General features: G+C 37.8%; 1 protein-coding gene and 2 pseudogenes across 1 annotated transcript in view; 1 reads left to right on the forward strand and 2 right to left on the reverse strand.

Annotated features, from left to right (window-relative positions):
- Nucleotides 1-556: 556 nt before the first annotated feature.
- Nucleotides 557-2,363, forward strand: LOC139110516 (coiled-coil domain-containing protein 149-like; annotated as a pseudogene).
- A 2,224-nt stretch (nt 2,364-4,587) lies between these two features.
- LOC139110518 (proclotting enzyme-like) lies at nt 4,588-7,125 on the reverse strand (annotated as a pseudogene).
- A 5,520-nt stretch (nt 7,126-12,645) lies between these two features.
- Nucleotides 12,646-17,500, reverse strand: part of LOC139110627 (uncharacterized) — a 5,700-nt gene continuing 845 nt past the window's right edge. The window contains 3 exon segments of the mRNA XM_070670507.1: nt 12,646-13,112; nt 13,115-15,444; nt 15,529-17,500. The exon segment at nt 15,529-17,500 is cut by the window's right edge and continues 845 nt beyond it. Of these exon segments, the coding sequence (XP_070526608.1) occupies nt 12,877-13,112; nt 13,115-15,444; nt 15,529-16,607 (3,645 nt within the window). The 5' untranslated portion in view covers nt 16,608-17,500 and the 3' untranslated portion in view covers nt 12,646-12,876.

Consider the following 17,500-nt stretch of genomic DNA (forward strand, 5'->3'; position numbering starts at 1 on the left):
ATCTCATTACCCAACAAACATATTAGCGTACACTCACTGCAAACAAGGCTCAGGACTTCTTTCGTGCTACGTAGCCGGCGTTAATTGGGATCATCGACGATTGCGGAGATAACATTTTGCGACGTGCTAGGCCTCGGCACGCTCGTCCTGGTGAAATAACCACAATATTTCAGAGAAAACAAATCAGGAAAGCTCAACATATTTCAGCGAAAAACTTACCGAGAGCGGCGGTGCCATGGACCCATCTTTGATTGCATTTTTACAGGATTATTGAGCAATCTCTTTAATTCGTTATCCTCCTGCGCAACCTGCGTCATTTTATCAAGATACCGGTGCCAAGTGGACGCCGCGAGCACGCATGGAGCTCATGGAAATCATGGAGTGCACGCGGCGGGCCCTAACCTCACCAGCGCTACGTTCAATAAATTCAACAACACGACGCGCGTTCGACGGCCTCCTGCGGCCATAGACAGATTTATATTTTTCCGTATACCTCTGCAGCGATTGCACTAGACTGGAGCAAACTTCAACATAACCTCATCGTTCGCGCGAATCTATGAAATCCGGGCCTGGGCCCGTCAAAAGTGGTATAACGCAAACTGCACCGTGGTTGTGGCTTTTAATCAGCAACGATACAATGCAAGAACAAAGACGGGCCCTTTAAAGAACGACGTCCACGATGTCGACGTGAAAAGGTCGAACGTAAGTTAATTAACCTTCGTTTAAAATGCTTTACTGAAAATCGCTAATTCACGTATCGCAGGCAATCATGAAGAAAGAGTACAAATGAAATCAGAAGCGTTGATGTTGTTGAGCCAGAAATGGATCAGTGTAGGACACCAAGCGCGATCAGATTTTAAACTGATGGCCGAACAAATTCAAGAAAGGTTTTACCATAAAGAAACAGATGTGCGACATGAAAGATTTGAACAGGTGATTTATTCCGGCCTACGGTGAAATCGTTTTTAAAGATTCATCTCTTTCGTTAATTTAATTAATATATTTTTATTTGCAGATGTTACAGTTTAGATGACGATTTAAAAACCTTAGATTTATTGACTGAAGCACAAAGAGCAAAATAAGTGCCTGAGACTACAGGTTGATACTTTAAGGCAAGAAGCTAGTGGACGAGGGCGATATTATTAGGTGTTACGTATAAATAATAATCGTACACCGATTGAACATGAAACTCAATTAGCGCCAGCTATATACACAAGGAGGAAATGATAAGAACAGTTAGAGAAGTTAAATTTAAAGACCAAGCACAAATATGTAACTTTTTAAATAATTATATTTTGCCGTTTTGACGCTATTATTTGATATCCGCGTCTTTTAATTTTTACATTTTATTAATCATTGAACTTTATGTTTGTTATTGATTTTTAAGTCTTTAAATTAATTTATAATAGAATAATTTAATACTTCGTAAATTAATTTCTGCTATAGTGTTCACAGTTGCAAACGGATTTACAAACAGTATTAGATGAAAAACACGAGTTGGAGATGGAAAGAGATGCCTTCAAATGTAAGGCTGCATCGTTTGAATCATGGTGTCTGAATGCTACCAAACCAGTTGAACTTGGATGCTCTTATTAACGAAAACAAATTAATTAAAAAATTTAATTGTAATTGTAATCTTTATAGATTTGATTTTATATATATTTAAAATATTCTAGGTACCTGCAGGAAAGATTTGCAGCAATTGCTCGAAGAGAAAGGAACTTACGCGGCAATCTCTGTCAAAGGCTACGCATGTTGGATAGTAAAAAAGAGCTAAAGAGGCTATTAAATTGGGAGTAAATTCTGCAGCTGGTACGAGCGTGTGACTCACAAACAAGTTGAACAACTTCTTCAAAGAAGAAAGTTCTTGCCATATACCGCCGCAAAAATCTGCTGCTGCCGTTACCGATTTACGATGTCTTTGCACTGCACCTTGCTCAGGCTTTAAATGACAAAACTTTAGCTTTGGCACATCAGAAAAAGCCAACAAAATATTAGCATTGAGAATTTGTGAATTGGAAAGTACTGTACAGTCACCAACTACGAAGCTCTTGGAAGGATACACAAACGCTAATGTTGATTTGAGGTGCGATAACGATTTCGATGATTTAAACCAGCTGACAGTAGTGTAGATAATAATGAAGAAAGTAATATAACAAGCGAGAATAATATACAATGTAACACTTTTCCCGAAAGTCAAGTCATGCAACAATTGCAGTCGATACAAATGAGTCTTCCAAAGAACTTAGGAGTATTGGTTCAAAAGGCATTAAATAATTTAAAAGATAACGATAAGCAGAAAATATGAAATTGAAAATATATGCTACAGAGAATCTGCATTTTATATGTATATTTAAATGAACGATGGAATTAACTCTAGTATAGACAGTACGTTAAACAATGTATTAATTCTTGAAAAAAATCTTTAGTCGTTATAAATTATGTTTGTTTATCAATGACAAATTTAATTAATTAGCTTATTATAAGCTAGCAATTTAAAGTGCTAGTCAATATATCAAGCCCAGCATTTAATATTTAATAATCTGAAAATTTAATAAATTTATTAAAAACTTATTATGTAAAAATATGTCTGCAATTAATAGTAAGACATATCATTAATATTAATAGCATGCAGTTGTACCTCACCACCGTCAGGAGCGCATTCGTGGTGCTGCGACGGCGGCTAGCGTACGTGATCTTGGCGTGGGGTGCGTCGAATCACCACGACGCGCGTAGATGTGATGCGGAGCTTCCAGTCACAGAGGACTGACGGAACGCGGCCTACTACATCTCCCGCCCTCGGCGGCCGAGAGAAGGAAGTCACGTACGCCAGCCGCCGTCGCCGCTCGTCGCGGCAAATGCCATATCTGCCTTTATTAAAATTAAAAAATGTACTACCGTAATAAGTAGGTTGACAGTAGAATGATCGTACAAGCGACGATGTTTCTCGCAAATATTTTGGTGCAAGACATTATCTATCGTCTAACCAGAGGTTAAACTGCGAATTAGATCTGTCTGCAAGTGTTATCAATGGTTCCGCCGATCTTTTTAGTTGATGATGAGATTTATTTTTCCTATAGATATGTATATAATTGTTATTCTACTAAATATATAAAAAATTACATTTCAAAACGTGTTACTTTTGCATATAAGTTAATGAATTCGGTTTTTGTTCGTTTCCTCTGTTTCCAATCATTAAACGTGATCGTTGGTAATGAGTCTCTCATTGATTTTTCTGCAGATTGGTTTCGTTTGACTCATTTCGTGCCACGAGAGTAAGTGTTGGCTTAATTTGAATTTGTAAATTTTAATTACTATTATCAATCTGTAATTGATGGATTTTATGAGAATTAAACTTACTTTTTGAGAAGCTTTTCTATATTCAGTATTCTTCAACTTCTTTACGCTCTTGTTGTTTTCTTCCGTTTCTTTCAATGATTTCTGTACGTAAGACTTTTTCCTTCTTCCAAGACTCGAAGGACAATCTTCTTTTTACTGGTTTAAATAATTTCCTGAATGATAAAGAGCTTTTGTTAGTTTATTGAACACATTTTTAATTGTATGATTAATTTTTATTATATATAAAAAATATAACTCTTTATTTTGATTCCTATTTTGATTGGTGGTGTTGTACTGCAGCTTTTTCTTAATCTTTGCTTTCTGCGTTATTTAACCATATTACAAATTTCGATTACAACGATTCGGTAAATTACTATCGTTATTAATATATTTCTCATCTTCAGAAACTTTTAAACAAGTTTTTTCGCCATTTTTAGCACCTATGATTGTCTATGAATGGCAAAAAGCTTATTATTTATGAAGTAAAATAATTATGTTACTTTAATAGCTGTGTAATACAACAGTTTACTAGTATAAAATAAAATAGAATATAATAAATAATCGCTTTTTATTTTTTGTTTGATTAATATAATATCCTGTTTTTATTCCGATTTATAACCTGTTCGATTTTTTTATTAACTTTTACATTATTTACTTGTTGCGTCTTCTAATTCTATCATTTTTTCAAATACGATCTTCATAAATAGCTTGATATAATTTTGCTATTTGATCACAATAAATATTATTGTTTAATTAATAACGCGATGCATTATAAATTTAGAAATATAATTAACTAACTGGAATCTTTGAGCGCTGTGTTAACCATTTGTTTAAGATATTTCCTAAATTTTCAACAGAAACACTTTTCATTTTCATTTTGACAACTTTAGAAGATTTATTGTTACTATGTTTAATTTGTAATTTAATTTTCATAAAATAATGTTGACGTAAGATACTACGAATTTGAAGTTTTAATGCTATATTGTTTTGACACTGGAAAATTTTACTACGAGCAAGGAATAAATCGCGGAAAAGCGGCAATATTCGGACAACAATAAAACCTACATCTACATTTATTTTTAAAAACGAAGTTGTTTCGAATTGCTAAATATATTTACATGTAAAAAGAAATATAAAGCTATAATCGGTGCTATTTTTACAATCCGATAATACAAAACGATAATAATTTATTTATATACTTACTTAGTATATTATTCAATGAATATACGTGTAACCACATATTGCGTTTATGCAAAAATATGGATAGATATTTCTATTCTTAGATAATACAGCTGTACATTTATCAATGCAATAAAATATGTTAGTCCGAATTTATGCATGCATATGTGCCACTTTCAAAAACCACATAAAGACAATCACGTCGTAGCGGCTCTATTATCACTTCGTGTTATTTTTAATCCAGTCAATGAACTCGGAAACGCGCGTGTACACGCCCTGGGATAGCCTGGTTCACCGCATTTGTTGACAGAGTAATACCGATCTGCGTCCAGTATTTGATTTGCAACATCAGCGGTCCACCTGAATCACCTTGACATGCATCCTTACCGCCCTGGCTGTAACCGGCGCATAAAAATTTGCTGGTGATCGGCTGAAAATAAGCCGCATTGCAATCTTCATTTCTCCACACGGGTAGAACCGCCTGTCGTTGAACGGTGCTCTCTTTTCCACCTGTAATATCAATATTACCTCGTTAGAACATTTATTACAATTAAGAATATGTAAATATAAAGAAAAAAGCGAAAGATATTAAGTGCAGTTTATCAAATGTAACGACGAAGGTGTTAATTACCGTAATAAGTAGTACCCAGCCGACCACTGTCGGTCTGGCACCAACAAACGGTTTCCCACGCGTTTGTGGCAAGCAAATAGGTATTACGTACGGCGATCTTCTTACGGTTCTAGTAAGCTCGAGGATGGCGATATCGTTATAAAAACCAACGGTAAATCTGGATGCGCGTGTATTTCATTCACTGTATAAGAGTCTCTGGTGATGAAGGCAAACCATCTCTTTCCAAATCGATATCACCAAGACGTACAGTAAATTGACGAGCAACAAAACTGTAATTCATTAAAAAAATATTACATAATAAAATAATTCTGTCACTAAAAGAAACAATAATTAGTATTAAGAATAAAATCGCTTTTATTGCCTCTTATCTCGAAATATTTTAGCCGTGTTTTTCCATGAGCGCCAATTATTTCTCGCTTGGAACTGACTCAAGAAAGACAAGGGTCAAATGTTTCACGGACGCTGTCGTTGATCCCGTGTGCAACGTGAGCAGCAGTAAGGATGTGACGTGGTCCTATCAAGATCCTCCGCAGAATTCCGTTCGCGCTATGAAGGAGGAAGATCGCCGCCATCCAGGGCCAACGACCTGGTAGTGGCTAATACCTCCGACCACTCAGTATTTACCTGAATTTATTACTCCGCATTCTGAACAGATTAATATATCTTTTATCTCAAGTCTTTTAAAAAGTATTTTAATGAGTGCAAAGAAATGTATAAGTACCCTCGTCGTCTTGAATAAAATTGTCGATCGTCGCTGTTGTTTCAAAGCCATTAGTACTATTGACAAACGAATCCGTTGATGGAACGGTGTACGTAGGCCTCGTCGTTAGTAGTCACCGGAAACAGCGGTATTGGACGCGGTGTGGGAACTCTCGTGGGTCGAGCCGTTGGTCGTGGAGGCTGTTCAACGTTGATTTCAGGATGCACCTTTCCGTGTACCTTAACATTCGTTCATTACAATCTTTTCATAAGATAAGAAAGGTACGTTAATATCTCAAAGATTTTCTTAGAAAATTATAAGAGATCAATGAATAATTTTGGCCAGAGAAATAATAAGAAGCTTACATGGGAATAGACGGACTATTTAACTTTGTCCACTGGGCAACAAACCCCGGCACAAACAGACTCTTGAAGCAGAACAGGTTTCAGTTTATTGAGAGGTCGAGTAGCAATTGCAGGAACGATTGCTGAGGTCCTGGCATTTTCAGGCCGGCCGTCGTGCACTAGATGACCCAGACTCCTTGTCTCTATTGGTAAGTTCCTCAGCGGGCTGTTCTTGCTGCTGGGTCAACGGGGCTTGCGTGGAAGACACGATCGTTTGTCTTAATGGTAGCGCGACACCGCGTACCAAAGGCGCTATGCTGTCCGTTACGTTGCGACCTGAAAAATTAGCGAAGATAATTATTAAGATAAAAAATATATATATATATAATAAAACACATTTGTACACTTATTCATTGTAATAATTAATTACCTTAATAGAGTGATTTTATTTTATGTTACCTAAAATATTCTTGGACAGAGTGTATACGTGCTTGCCGAGGCAGTTCAGCCGGCGGATAATCCGAGATCTCAACGCCCCTCGTCATATTGACGATGTAGTTGCCAACGGTGTTCGGCGTACCCAGGGTCTCGCTGATGGTCGCCGGGGATCGCTCTGCTGCTCGTGTTCCACCTTCACCAGCTGCGTGTAAGGGCGCACCTGCGTGTCTCACTGCGAGCGAAAGCTGGCCTGTCGATCTGCTCGGTCAGCATCCCGAATGCAGCCACCCTCTCGTCGGCGAGACATACGAGTTCCTATCCGTACGCTGTGAAATTTTTATTTTGCGTTAACAAAGCACCCAGGATCGAAGTGACGAGTCCTAATGTTTCTGTAGGCAAAAAGCTGACTTACGATAAGTGCGATAGTGCACGACTTCTTCGGTGTACGAGAGAGAACCGCCAAGTAAACTCCATATTATGCACAAACCTGCAAAACGTTAACACGTGTAGATATATGATAATAAAATTAGAGGTCATTAATTTCGTTGCGAAAATTATACGTAACTAAAGAGATATCATCGTTCGCCGTTTGCATTAATTTTAATTGGATAAATACGTGGAAATGAACTCGATGTTTATTCATGACAATTATGAAAGTCATCTGTCATCAGGAATGCCGTAACACGCGCCTCGTCCATAATAAACAGGCGCGTTTCGCGTTACATAATGTGAAAACGCACGTCGGTGTACTTCTGAACTTTCCAATCTTCCCAGAAATTTATCGAAATTTCACACGCGGATGTGACGCGCCACCTGCGTCATTGGTCCTCGAAAGATAAAACAAGAGAAATAACGAATTGCTTTCTCTCTAAAACGAAGGAAAAGAAACAATTACAAAAAGTGCGTGGCTGGCATATCGCGCGTTGCTCTTTCATATCGTCCATACAAGTCACGGCTTAATAAATCGCGTCGGGAAATGCTTTTAAACGAACCCGAGAACCACGCCGGTACCTCGCGATCCGGATATAGTCCCGGGCTTTTGAACTCGATTCGAAATCTTTAACGCGAGGAGAAAGAATTTCGAGGCTCTACCTCTAATCGACCGCGGCAATAAAAAACCCAGTTCCTCCTGCACGAAGAGGAATAACTAAAGAGAAAAGAAAAGAAAAGAAAAAAAAAGGAGACAAAGATGCTGTTAGAGCCTCGAAAAGAAATGCAGTCTTTGTGTCGAGTCAGCGTGACCCAATTGTGAAACAAGCCTTTTTCGTAGAATGCTAAGCGGATACGCGGTTTCTTTACAGCCGTCGAGGTCCCGGAGTTCAGGATTCTGATGGCAGGGCCAACCGCAGGGTGTCCGTGTATAATTACAAAATTACGTGACTCTACGCGCGTGGAAGTAAGGATTTTCGGAACTGAATACGCCGGGCACTATACACACACGCTTCTCTCATCGACGGTGAAAGTTGCCCGGCGTGAAAGTGTGCCTTTACTTCTTCTTCACTGATTCACGTCGCCCGATACGTCGAAGAGGACGGCGACGATTATTTATCCCCTCCGCGAGTCGGAGATAGGGACGGCGAGAACGGTCTTTCTCAGGGTCTTCATCGGGAAATTCCCCTTCCCCGCTCTCGTAAGCCCGCGGCGGCCCGTTCTTGAGATCCTGATTAAATTTACAAAACCGCCCGTTCCACCAACGAAATCGGTGACATTCGTTTGTAACGTTTGCTTTCCGCCTATCTCGCCGGAAATTAGAAAAGTCAGGGAGAGAAAAGTCGCCGCGCACGGGCCCGCTAAGTTTCGAAACTATACGCGCGATAAATCCACGGGCAACTTACATTACCGCATATGGGATCGACGTACTTTTATCATCGGCTACAAGAGTTACAAGGACGCCGCGATTACATGAATCAGGATCGTTTTTTCTTTCCGCCGACATGCAGGTCAAAGTTGCATCGCCGTCTGGATTACGCCGCAGCTATAAGTCACGTTGCTAATACAATTGCATCGTCTTTCGCGTCAGCGATTTTGAAATAATTTTCGTCTCCCGCATTTTACAACAAACGCGCTACATCGGCGAATACAAATTCTGACATCATTCGAACGCGATAAGCTCCTCGGCTACAGGCCATCAACGCTGCCGCAATTCTGATTTGCATCTTCGCTAACTTTTTCACGACCGTTTCGCCGGTCAACCAGTAGTGAAAATGTGAAAACACGAAAAAGAAAAAAAATAAAAAAGAAAAAAAAAAAAATAACATGCCCAAGCCGCATCTGGCAAATCGTACGTGCGCGTTATAAGTCGGACTTTTGTTATACATATTTATATATACTTTACATTGCGAACAATATACATGTGCCCACGTATAGTAACCCAGATATGTCGAACGTCGTGTTAATGACGCATACGCTATACGATCGTCGCGATTTTATTTGCGACATCACGTGTCGTAAGAAGGAGAAAAAAAGGAGAACGCGTCCGGATGTGTGCCGGCGTTTAAATCTCCAGATGATGCGCGCGCACCGCGTTCGCCGCGCGACGAATTTTATGACTCCCGATATCGGACGATCGGCCTATAAAACCTGCACAATCCTCTTTTACAAACGTGTCATTTAGTAAAATACATTTTCTTAGACGATTAGAGATACGTTCAATTAACGATATACCTACATTGGGATTAATTAACGCTTACAACGCTTTAAACAATGTAACTTTCGTGCGACCGGCTGGACGGAATTCGTTAACATTTTCGTGAATCCGCAAGTGTGTGCTACTAACTAATGAGATGGGAATCGCTCTACTATTATTAACGTCGTTAGTAGACTGAGATCGGCGATGTCGATGCGACAGATTCCACGTTAATCTAAATTCCGATACAGCGATACACGGGCGCGTAAAAGCGGATAGCTGCGCGGCAAGTAGCAATTAATTCATGGGACATTAATGAAAACCAATGCCGTGTGAGTTTCGTTTTGCCAGTAGGTCACCGGAATCGGTATATCGTTAGACAATTCGCCAACGACCTTCAAACTCTAATCCGAGAAAGTGAGAATCGGACTATGCGCAAGATACGGGAAGGGTAAATGACGATTGTAATTGAGGCCACCTTCGACCTCCCCGCGGACACGTCCGCCTTATTAAGACAAATTAAAGCAAAACCGTGATCCGTTAAACTGAACGGTAAAGAGAGGATGCACAAGAATAAGTCGTATCTTAAAACAAAAATTAATTTCAAATAAACGCGTAAGATATTAGTTTTCTTTTCACCTTCTAATGGATCTTTCTTATGTCAGAGATTCTGGCGCGTTTCACAGCTTTTACATTTTATGTTCGAGTAATTTTAATATTACATATTATATTATATTACTCTCGTAAATATATTCACATGTGCATTACAAGCGCACGTGTTTTTTTCGCGAGATCACGAGGCAACGGATGAATCTTAGAAACCCTTAGAAGACGCGTGCCACTGAGATATGCAGATAAATCGCTTTCTTACTTATTGATGCATCGACATACCGATTCACTGAGTTTCACTTTTGAAATCTAATGCGGTAAATAACGTCACACTTTGACGTTAATAATATTCGCTGTCACTGTTGCGTGACGATCTGTATCTAATTCGTTCGAGCGAAACTGAACGATAAACAAATCAAAGACGATCCATTGGCACTAACAATCGCGTTCTCGCACATACTTGCATCCACGAAAATCTAACGTTTTCCCTTAGGTCTGAAAGGAGATCTCACTTACTCTGGTGTTGACGAACATCTCCGTTTGAGGAAAACTTATCTCGCGGACATCCCCAGCGTTTGTCACAGCGTCGCGGATGGCATCCGTGACACCCGGGGCACGAGCGCGGCGCCGAACTATTTTTAGCTAAAATTGTCGTGTGAGAGAGCGCCGGCGAGTTAGCCATGGTGCGTCGCGACGGCAAGAGAAACAGAGAGAACGAGTGATAATCGTGGCAGAGAAGGCACGAGACCGGCGGTAAAAAAAAAAGAAAAAAAAAGAAGAGAAAGAGATTGGTAAAGGAAGGAAGTGTGCAATCGCGGCTGCACGGAACAGACGGACGGACAGACCCGGTCACAACGACTGTCCGTGAAAAGACCTCGACACGCTACTCTCGACGGAAGATCGCGACCGACCGATCGACTCTCGCTCACTCCCGTTCTTTTCCTCCTTCTTTCTTCGAGGCGCCATCCTAATCTCTTCAAGGGAAAGTGGTGCTCCTTCACGTCGTCGATACTCCGCCTTTCGATGATGATTCGTCACAGCGACACGGAGGAATGTTCCTGGGGAACTGGCGAGTCTTCTTTTAGATGCGTGATGTTGGAGATCCTTCGTTCATGACGTGAGTCTTCGTTTCTGGACGCTGAAGAAAGGAGTGAGCCAAGCACGATCCGTAATGTTGCCTAAATTTATTTACGCCGCTACGATAGTTGCCGCTACATCGATTTTCTGAATTCGCTGTATAAAGTAGGCATAGCTACCGCGTTATTCAACACGTATAATTGGTCTCTTGTTTTCCCGCAATTTAATAGATATAGATCCCCATTACTCTGTTATACTCTGATAGAGAACTGTTCTTCGAAGAATACAAGAAAATTGTACGGCGTAACATTGTACATTATTTGTTCGTTAATATTACATTTTATTAAGACAAACTTATTTAGATTAACACATGCATTTATAGCCTCTACGTCCCTTCCATTGAGTCGATCACTTTTCAAATGGCAACAGCCATTCAAATCAATCGGTGTTCGTAAAACAAATGGATGGTGCGCAATTTACAAATCAATAGCAAAATAAATCGTATTTTATCTTATAGGGACAGTTCAGTGGAATCTATCAACACATGTACAAAAATCTGTTAGATGCAAATAGTTATCGTGAAAATCAGAGTTATATAGAAGAAACGATATATGCAATAAGAAACGCATAATTGCAAATTATGAGCGTTACTCAAATCTTGTTAATTTTATATAAAACTAATATTCATGCAATAAAACATGATGCCAGTAAAATATTTTTTTTTTTTTTTTTTAAATAAGTGAACACAGGAGAAAATGCTTTTCTAATAGTTGAAATTTCTATACTTTCAAAATCGGACGCTGCAATTCTGTTAATAATTAATCTATCGTAATTTATTCGCACATTAAACTACTAGTATCTTGCAGTCATGAAAATTGTTAGATTTTGCGAGTTAATTTCTGGTTACTTGAATGAATGTTGGCGAAAACTCGCATAATTCGATGATCAATATTTTCTCATAGGCATCGACGATTTGTGCGGCTTCAAACCGTTCGTATGACGGTGCTGTTCAGTGCAGCCAATCCATAGATTGCATCGGTCCACTTTGATACGTTGGTGGGATCGGATGCCGCAATGTATTTCCCATGCTACTTGAGTTGCTCCATCACTGTAACAAGGACACTTGGATAAACATCTAATGTCTCGCCGGAAGTAATTTTGCGATTGTATCGCGAACAAGTGTAAGAAAATCACACGTGCTGAAAGTTACTCCTGTGAATCAAGTACCTGTTAACGTTATCGGAGGATCTAGAACTCCAACTGGAAGGTTCGTTGCGAGGATCGCGAGATCCGCTGCTCGTTACGGAATTGAAAGATTTTGAGGACGTAGGTCCTGAGTGCCAACCGCTGGGTGTACGATTGCTTTCACGTAACGACTTTCACCTGCCTATAACAATAATATGCAATAAAAAAAAATTTTTATAAATTTGCTGTAATTATTAAATATATATTTATGTAACTCCGCATTTGTAATATATGGCATGTTTTATGATAAAAGTGTTAATTGCGCTTACACCAAGACGACAATTAATGTAACAATTTAAAACTGGCGATTCAGTACGTGTTAGTAAATTCAAAACAATATTTGAAAAGGCTATACACCAAATTGGACTACGGAAGTATTTACACAATCGTCAAAATTAAAAAAAACTAATCCTGGACAATACTTGTTGGAGGATTCTTGTGGAAAAACCTATCGCTGGAGGATTCTATGAACAGGAATTGCTTCACGTAAATAATCCTGATGTATATCTTGTCGAAAAAGTGTTACGAAAACAAGGAAATAATGTTTATGTAAAGTGGCTGGGATTCAATAATTCACATAACTCATGGATATGCAAGAATAACGTTTTATAAGAATTTTATATAATTAAAAATTTTTTTATTAACAATATATAATGTATAATGTATAATGTATAATATATAAAATTTTTTACAACGGTATTTTATAATGCCCCCATGGTAATGTTTCAATAGAATCCTGTATAATATATCGTTTATCATCATATGGACTTAAAGCAGTTTTTTCCTCACGTATAGTATACACTTCGTGCAGCTTAGATCTTATACATGTTTGCTGACGCGTCATTTCTATTTCCTCCTTCAAGCATCGTGTGTAATCATCAAACGTTATCTTCTTGGCGACAACATTACTCTTAACACCTTTAATCTTTTTGTATCTTTTTTACCATTTACTCGTAATGCATACATTTTTGCTCGAAGTCCAATAAATTCAGTCATGATCGCTCCATTGTTTTCATCTTTCATCAAACCTGGTACTTTTTTATTGACTTGTGGAATACCATACACATTGTCACAAGCGTAATCACTTGTATCAAATCTATTAATATCACGTTTCATAATCTCATAAACATCTTCACACTCTATATGATATATAAGACTGTCTGTGTCAGTATACATAATTTTACATTTATTTTGATAAAGAGGTTGCATGTACTCATGATGAAATTCATATAAACATGTTTTAGATATGTCCAGAATGCACATTCCAACATAGATCGGTTTATTAAATTTCACTTCAAGTTTGCGCATTTCAATCGCTACCAGATTTTCGGCGAAAATGCTACGACTATGAAAATTCGGTTTTGAGATCAATGCCTCAGCACCAAATCTGCCCTCCCAATGTGTTACGAGCCTTACATCAACATGATTACGCACGTTCTCCATAGTTTTTCCAAATACTGCATTATTCATTAATTTATACAAGTTTTTTTCAAAATCATTTTTTGCAAGCGTTCTAAATTTGGTATTAAGTTCTATATAAACACGTAGCCATGGGGATTGTTTAAATTGTAATATGCGATGTATTTTTGTAAGATGCAGTCCATGATTAATACATTGCTGTAAATTGCGATAATGAATGATGTAACGCTTCTTATCATATAAGGTTGCGAGAAGCTTGTCCTGCCGCTTACCGGGTGGCTTATCGCGCGTTGGACAGAATGGTAGGTCGGCATGCGCATCGTGTAAACGTTGTGAATACTCTAAATCAACCTCGAAAATATAACCATTGGGTGAGTCTGGTGGCACACTCATCACATCGAAATTAGAAACATTGTCAACCCATTGAAAATCGGCATATGGTAGCGGTTGACACATCGCCCATCCATACAAATTATTAACATCAAAATACATTAAATATGTTGATGATTTTAATGAATCATATGACTGCATATATTTATTATTGGCACATGCATATCTGCTTGAGCATTGACTTAAACCACCGCGTATACCGCGTTCAATAAACATAACCATATCAATGTCAGTAAGAAGTTCAAATTTTACACCCGTGTGTTTTAACATCGCGTCCCACGTAAAACCTGGTAAGGTGTAATAATATGCGGGGTCAAGTTTGTAACTCACTATACAGCTGTCTCTAAAGTTTTCAAATATGTCAGCTAATAACAAGACATCTGTTTTTAAATACAGATCACTGTATTCTCCGAGCGTTTGAATTGAGAATCGTTGCCAGATATCTATAGCGTGTGCATAATCATTTTCGGATACTGTATCATCAGTCAATGAGCTGTAAAATGATTCACGTGGAGGCAAACATACATCTTCCAATTTTTCAATACTATCAACATATTCATATGGAAAGACTCCTTTACGTGTTAATAAATCAAAATTTTCATTAGTTAGATTAGAAAATTCATATCGTGACACTCGCAATTTATCTTTACTTAGAAATGATGCTAACTTCTCAAGACTTGTATTTAGAAATTTAAATGAATCAATAAACCTTAATTTTATACAATTATTTCTATTATCAGTGGTGCTTTTAACATTTTTTGTAAATGATATATATTTCTCTTTCGTTATGGGAAGCAGTTCTATAGTTCCTTCATAGGCAGTTGCAATTTCTTTGATAATAAAATGTGCATCGTAACCCGATAAATTATGAAAAACTATGGGAATACAATTCGAATCCATATAATTTATATTACAATTTGAATGTGCTGGTCCTCTATATCGACCGGTTAAGTGACAGTGATCGCGGACTCGTATGTCATCTGATACAAATGGTTTTTCACATATGTGACAATGTGTAGCTTTGTTAAAATTTTCCAACTCGTCTCGTGTAAAATCAGCCATGGGTACATTAGCTGATAAAATTGTTTTTACATTATGCGCTAAATTTTTAAGTTCCTCGGCGAACCATGCAACACAGTTATTACCGCGATGAAACCGATACATTGATAGCGACTTATTGTATGAACAGCATACATAATACCCTATGCTAAAAACCTTATGATGTTGGTGTGCGCATGTAGATGTGGTGGAGTCAGCATTCGTTTTTTCTAGGGTACATTCCAAATCAGCATATACCACAAATGGAACTCGTTCCTTTCTAGTATAGTTGTCAAAACTTAACCATTTTTTTTCATCACATGGTAATATAATTGCACACTCATTAATTTTTCCACAATCTACGCTGTGTACCATTAATCTTTCACTTGAACTAAAGTAATGTAAGCATCTGGAATAAAGAGTATAAATGCATTAAAAAAAATTTTTATTGTATAAAAGAAAAAAACATTTTTTATTTACATTTTATACTTACCGATCGCAAAAATATTTTTTACTCTTTGTTTTACTAAGCTGTGAACTTATAAGACGTGATAAATTTTTTATCAATGAAAAATGTCCAACATCATTATCTCGCTGTGTGTACAACAAATGAATGTGTCTCTCTCGTACTTTATCTGTGAGTTGTATTGGCAGAATTTTTTTCTTCTCAATCGTATATATGTTGATGGAAATATTATTAAGATTTTCAAATTTTTTAACATGTTTCATAGTTATTGGAAACTCAATACCTTCAAGATTTAACACTGTCGCATAATGTGGATATGATATTATTCGATCCACATGTTTCTCGGCTGGGTATAGAGCGGCTACCACTGACCATGCGAAACATGCATTGTCAGCAGATTGTATATTTATCACAGCTCTTTTCATTTTAATTTCCTGTGGTAATATCACATGGCACCCAGCATGTAATGGATTGTGTTTATTTACATTTATCATCAAATTATGTATACGCGACAGTGCCCACCCGCTGTCACGTTCTTGAAATTCATCCAAGGATGCGAGAATAGGCTCGATAATGTGTGACTCGTACCACTCTTGTAGATCACTTGAACGAAAGAGTTCACAGTTTTTTGTGCACACACTTTTATTTGCAGTTTTATTGTTAGCCACAAATTCACCATTAAATACAACATTAATTTTTATATTGTTATGTTTATGCATAACATTTTGCACATGCTTTAATACAATGTCTTGCGCATCTTCCAGAAATTTGCGAGGCTCGATATAGTTTGAATTAATTACCACACCAGTTAATATGCGGCTTTCAAAAGCTGTGTCAATTTCACTCCATCGAAGTCCTTTATTTTTTGTATTATGTCCAGCACCCACATGAATGAAACGTTGTTTTGTTAAATCTCTTAAACTTTCGATACGTGCAATACATGCAACTAGTGATTGCTTCGCACCGATTGATAATCTTGCGCGTTTATTTCGCCCCTGGTCCTCCAATAATTTGATATATTCTTCACATTGCTGATTCCATGCATTGAATTCTTCTAAAGTCAATCGATCTGCTTGCGCTGTCAGCTGTTGCTCTCGTCGATCCATTTTTATTCTCGAGATTTCAATATGTTAAATGATAAAATGTGATGTATGCTCCACAGTTTTATATGCGGTATATGACAAACTGCTACGTTTACATTTTTAAGTAAGTTCAATGAATTCATAGCGATTATGTCAGCATTTTTAAGTATTAACCTTCATAACGATGGAGAACAGATGAAACACTGGAAGCCGCTTGATAATTTTATATTTTTTCTAATGTTAGCAGTTTTGCACGTGCATATTGTGATAAGTGACATACATGTGGTGTCTACAAATTTTTGCTTAGTATTTTTTCAGCACATGTGTATAGCTGCGCCTACAAATTTGCGCTTCTGATGCAATCTTCATAACATTATCGCCTATATAAAATCACTGTTTTTTCATTTTTAGACTAAACGCTTGTAATCCACACCATTGCCTGAGATAACTGGCACGTGTGGCGTCTGCAAATCTTGCAATTTTTATATGATATTATTTTTATTACATTTTAATAGCGGCGCCTACAAATTTGCGCTTCTGATGCAATCTTCATAACATTATCGCCTATATAAAATCACTGTTTTTTTCATTTTAGACTAAACGCTTGTAATCCACACCATTGCCTGAGATAACTGGCACGTGTGGCGTCTGCAAACCTTGCATTTCCAATGCAGTGCGGTAGCACGTGTGGTATCCGCAAATCTTGCAATTTTTATATGATATTATTTTTATTACATTTTAATAGCGGCGCCTACAAATTTGCGCTTCTGATGCAATCTTCATAACATTATCGCCTATATAAAATCACTGTTTTTTTCATTTAAGACTAAACGCTTGTAATCCACACCATTGCCTGAGATAACTGGCACGTGCGGCGTCTGCAAATCTTGCATTTCCAATGCAGTGCGGTAGCACGT

This window comes from Cardiocondyla obscurior, linkage group LG21 (genome assembly GCF_019399895.1).
Source record: "Cardiocondyla obscurior isolate alpha-2009 linkage group LG21, Cobs3.1, whole genome shotgun sequence".
Classification (NCBI taxonomy): domain Eukaryota; kingdom Metazoa; phylum Arthropoda; class Insecta; order Hymenoptera; family Formicidae; genus Cardiocondyla; species Cardiocondyla obscurior.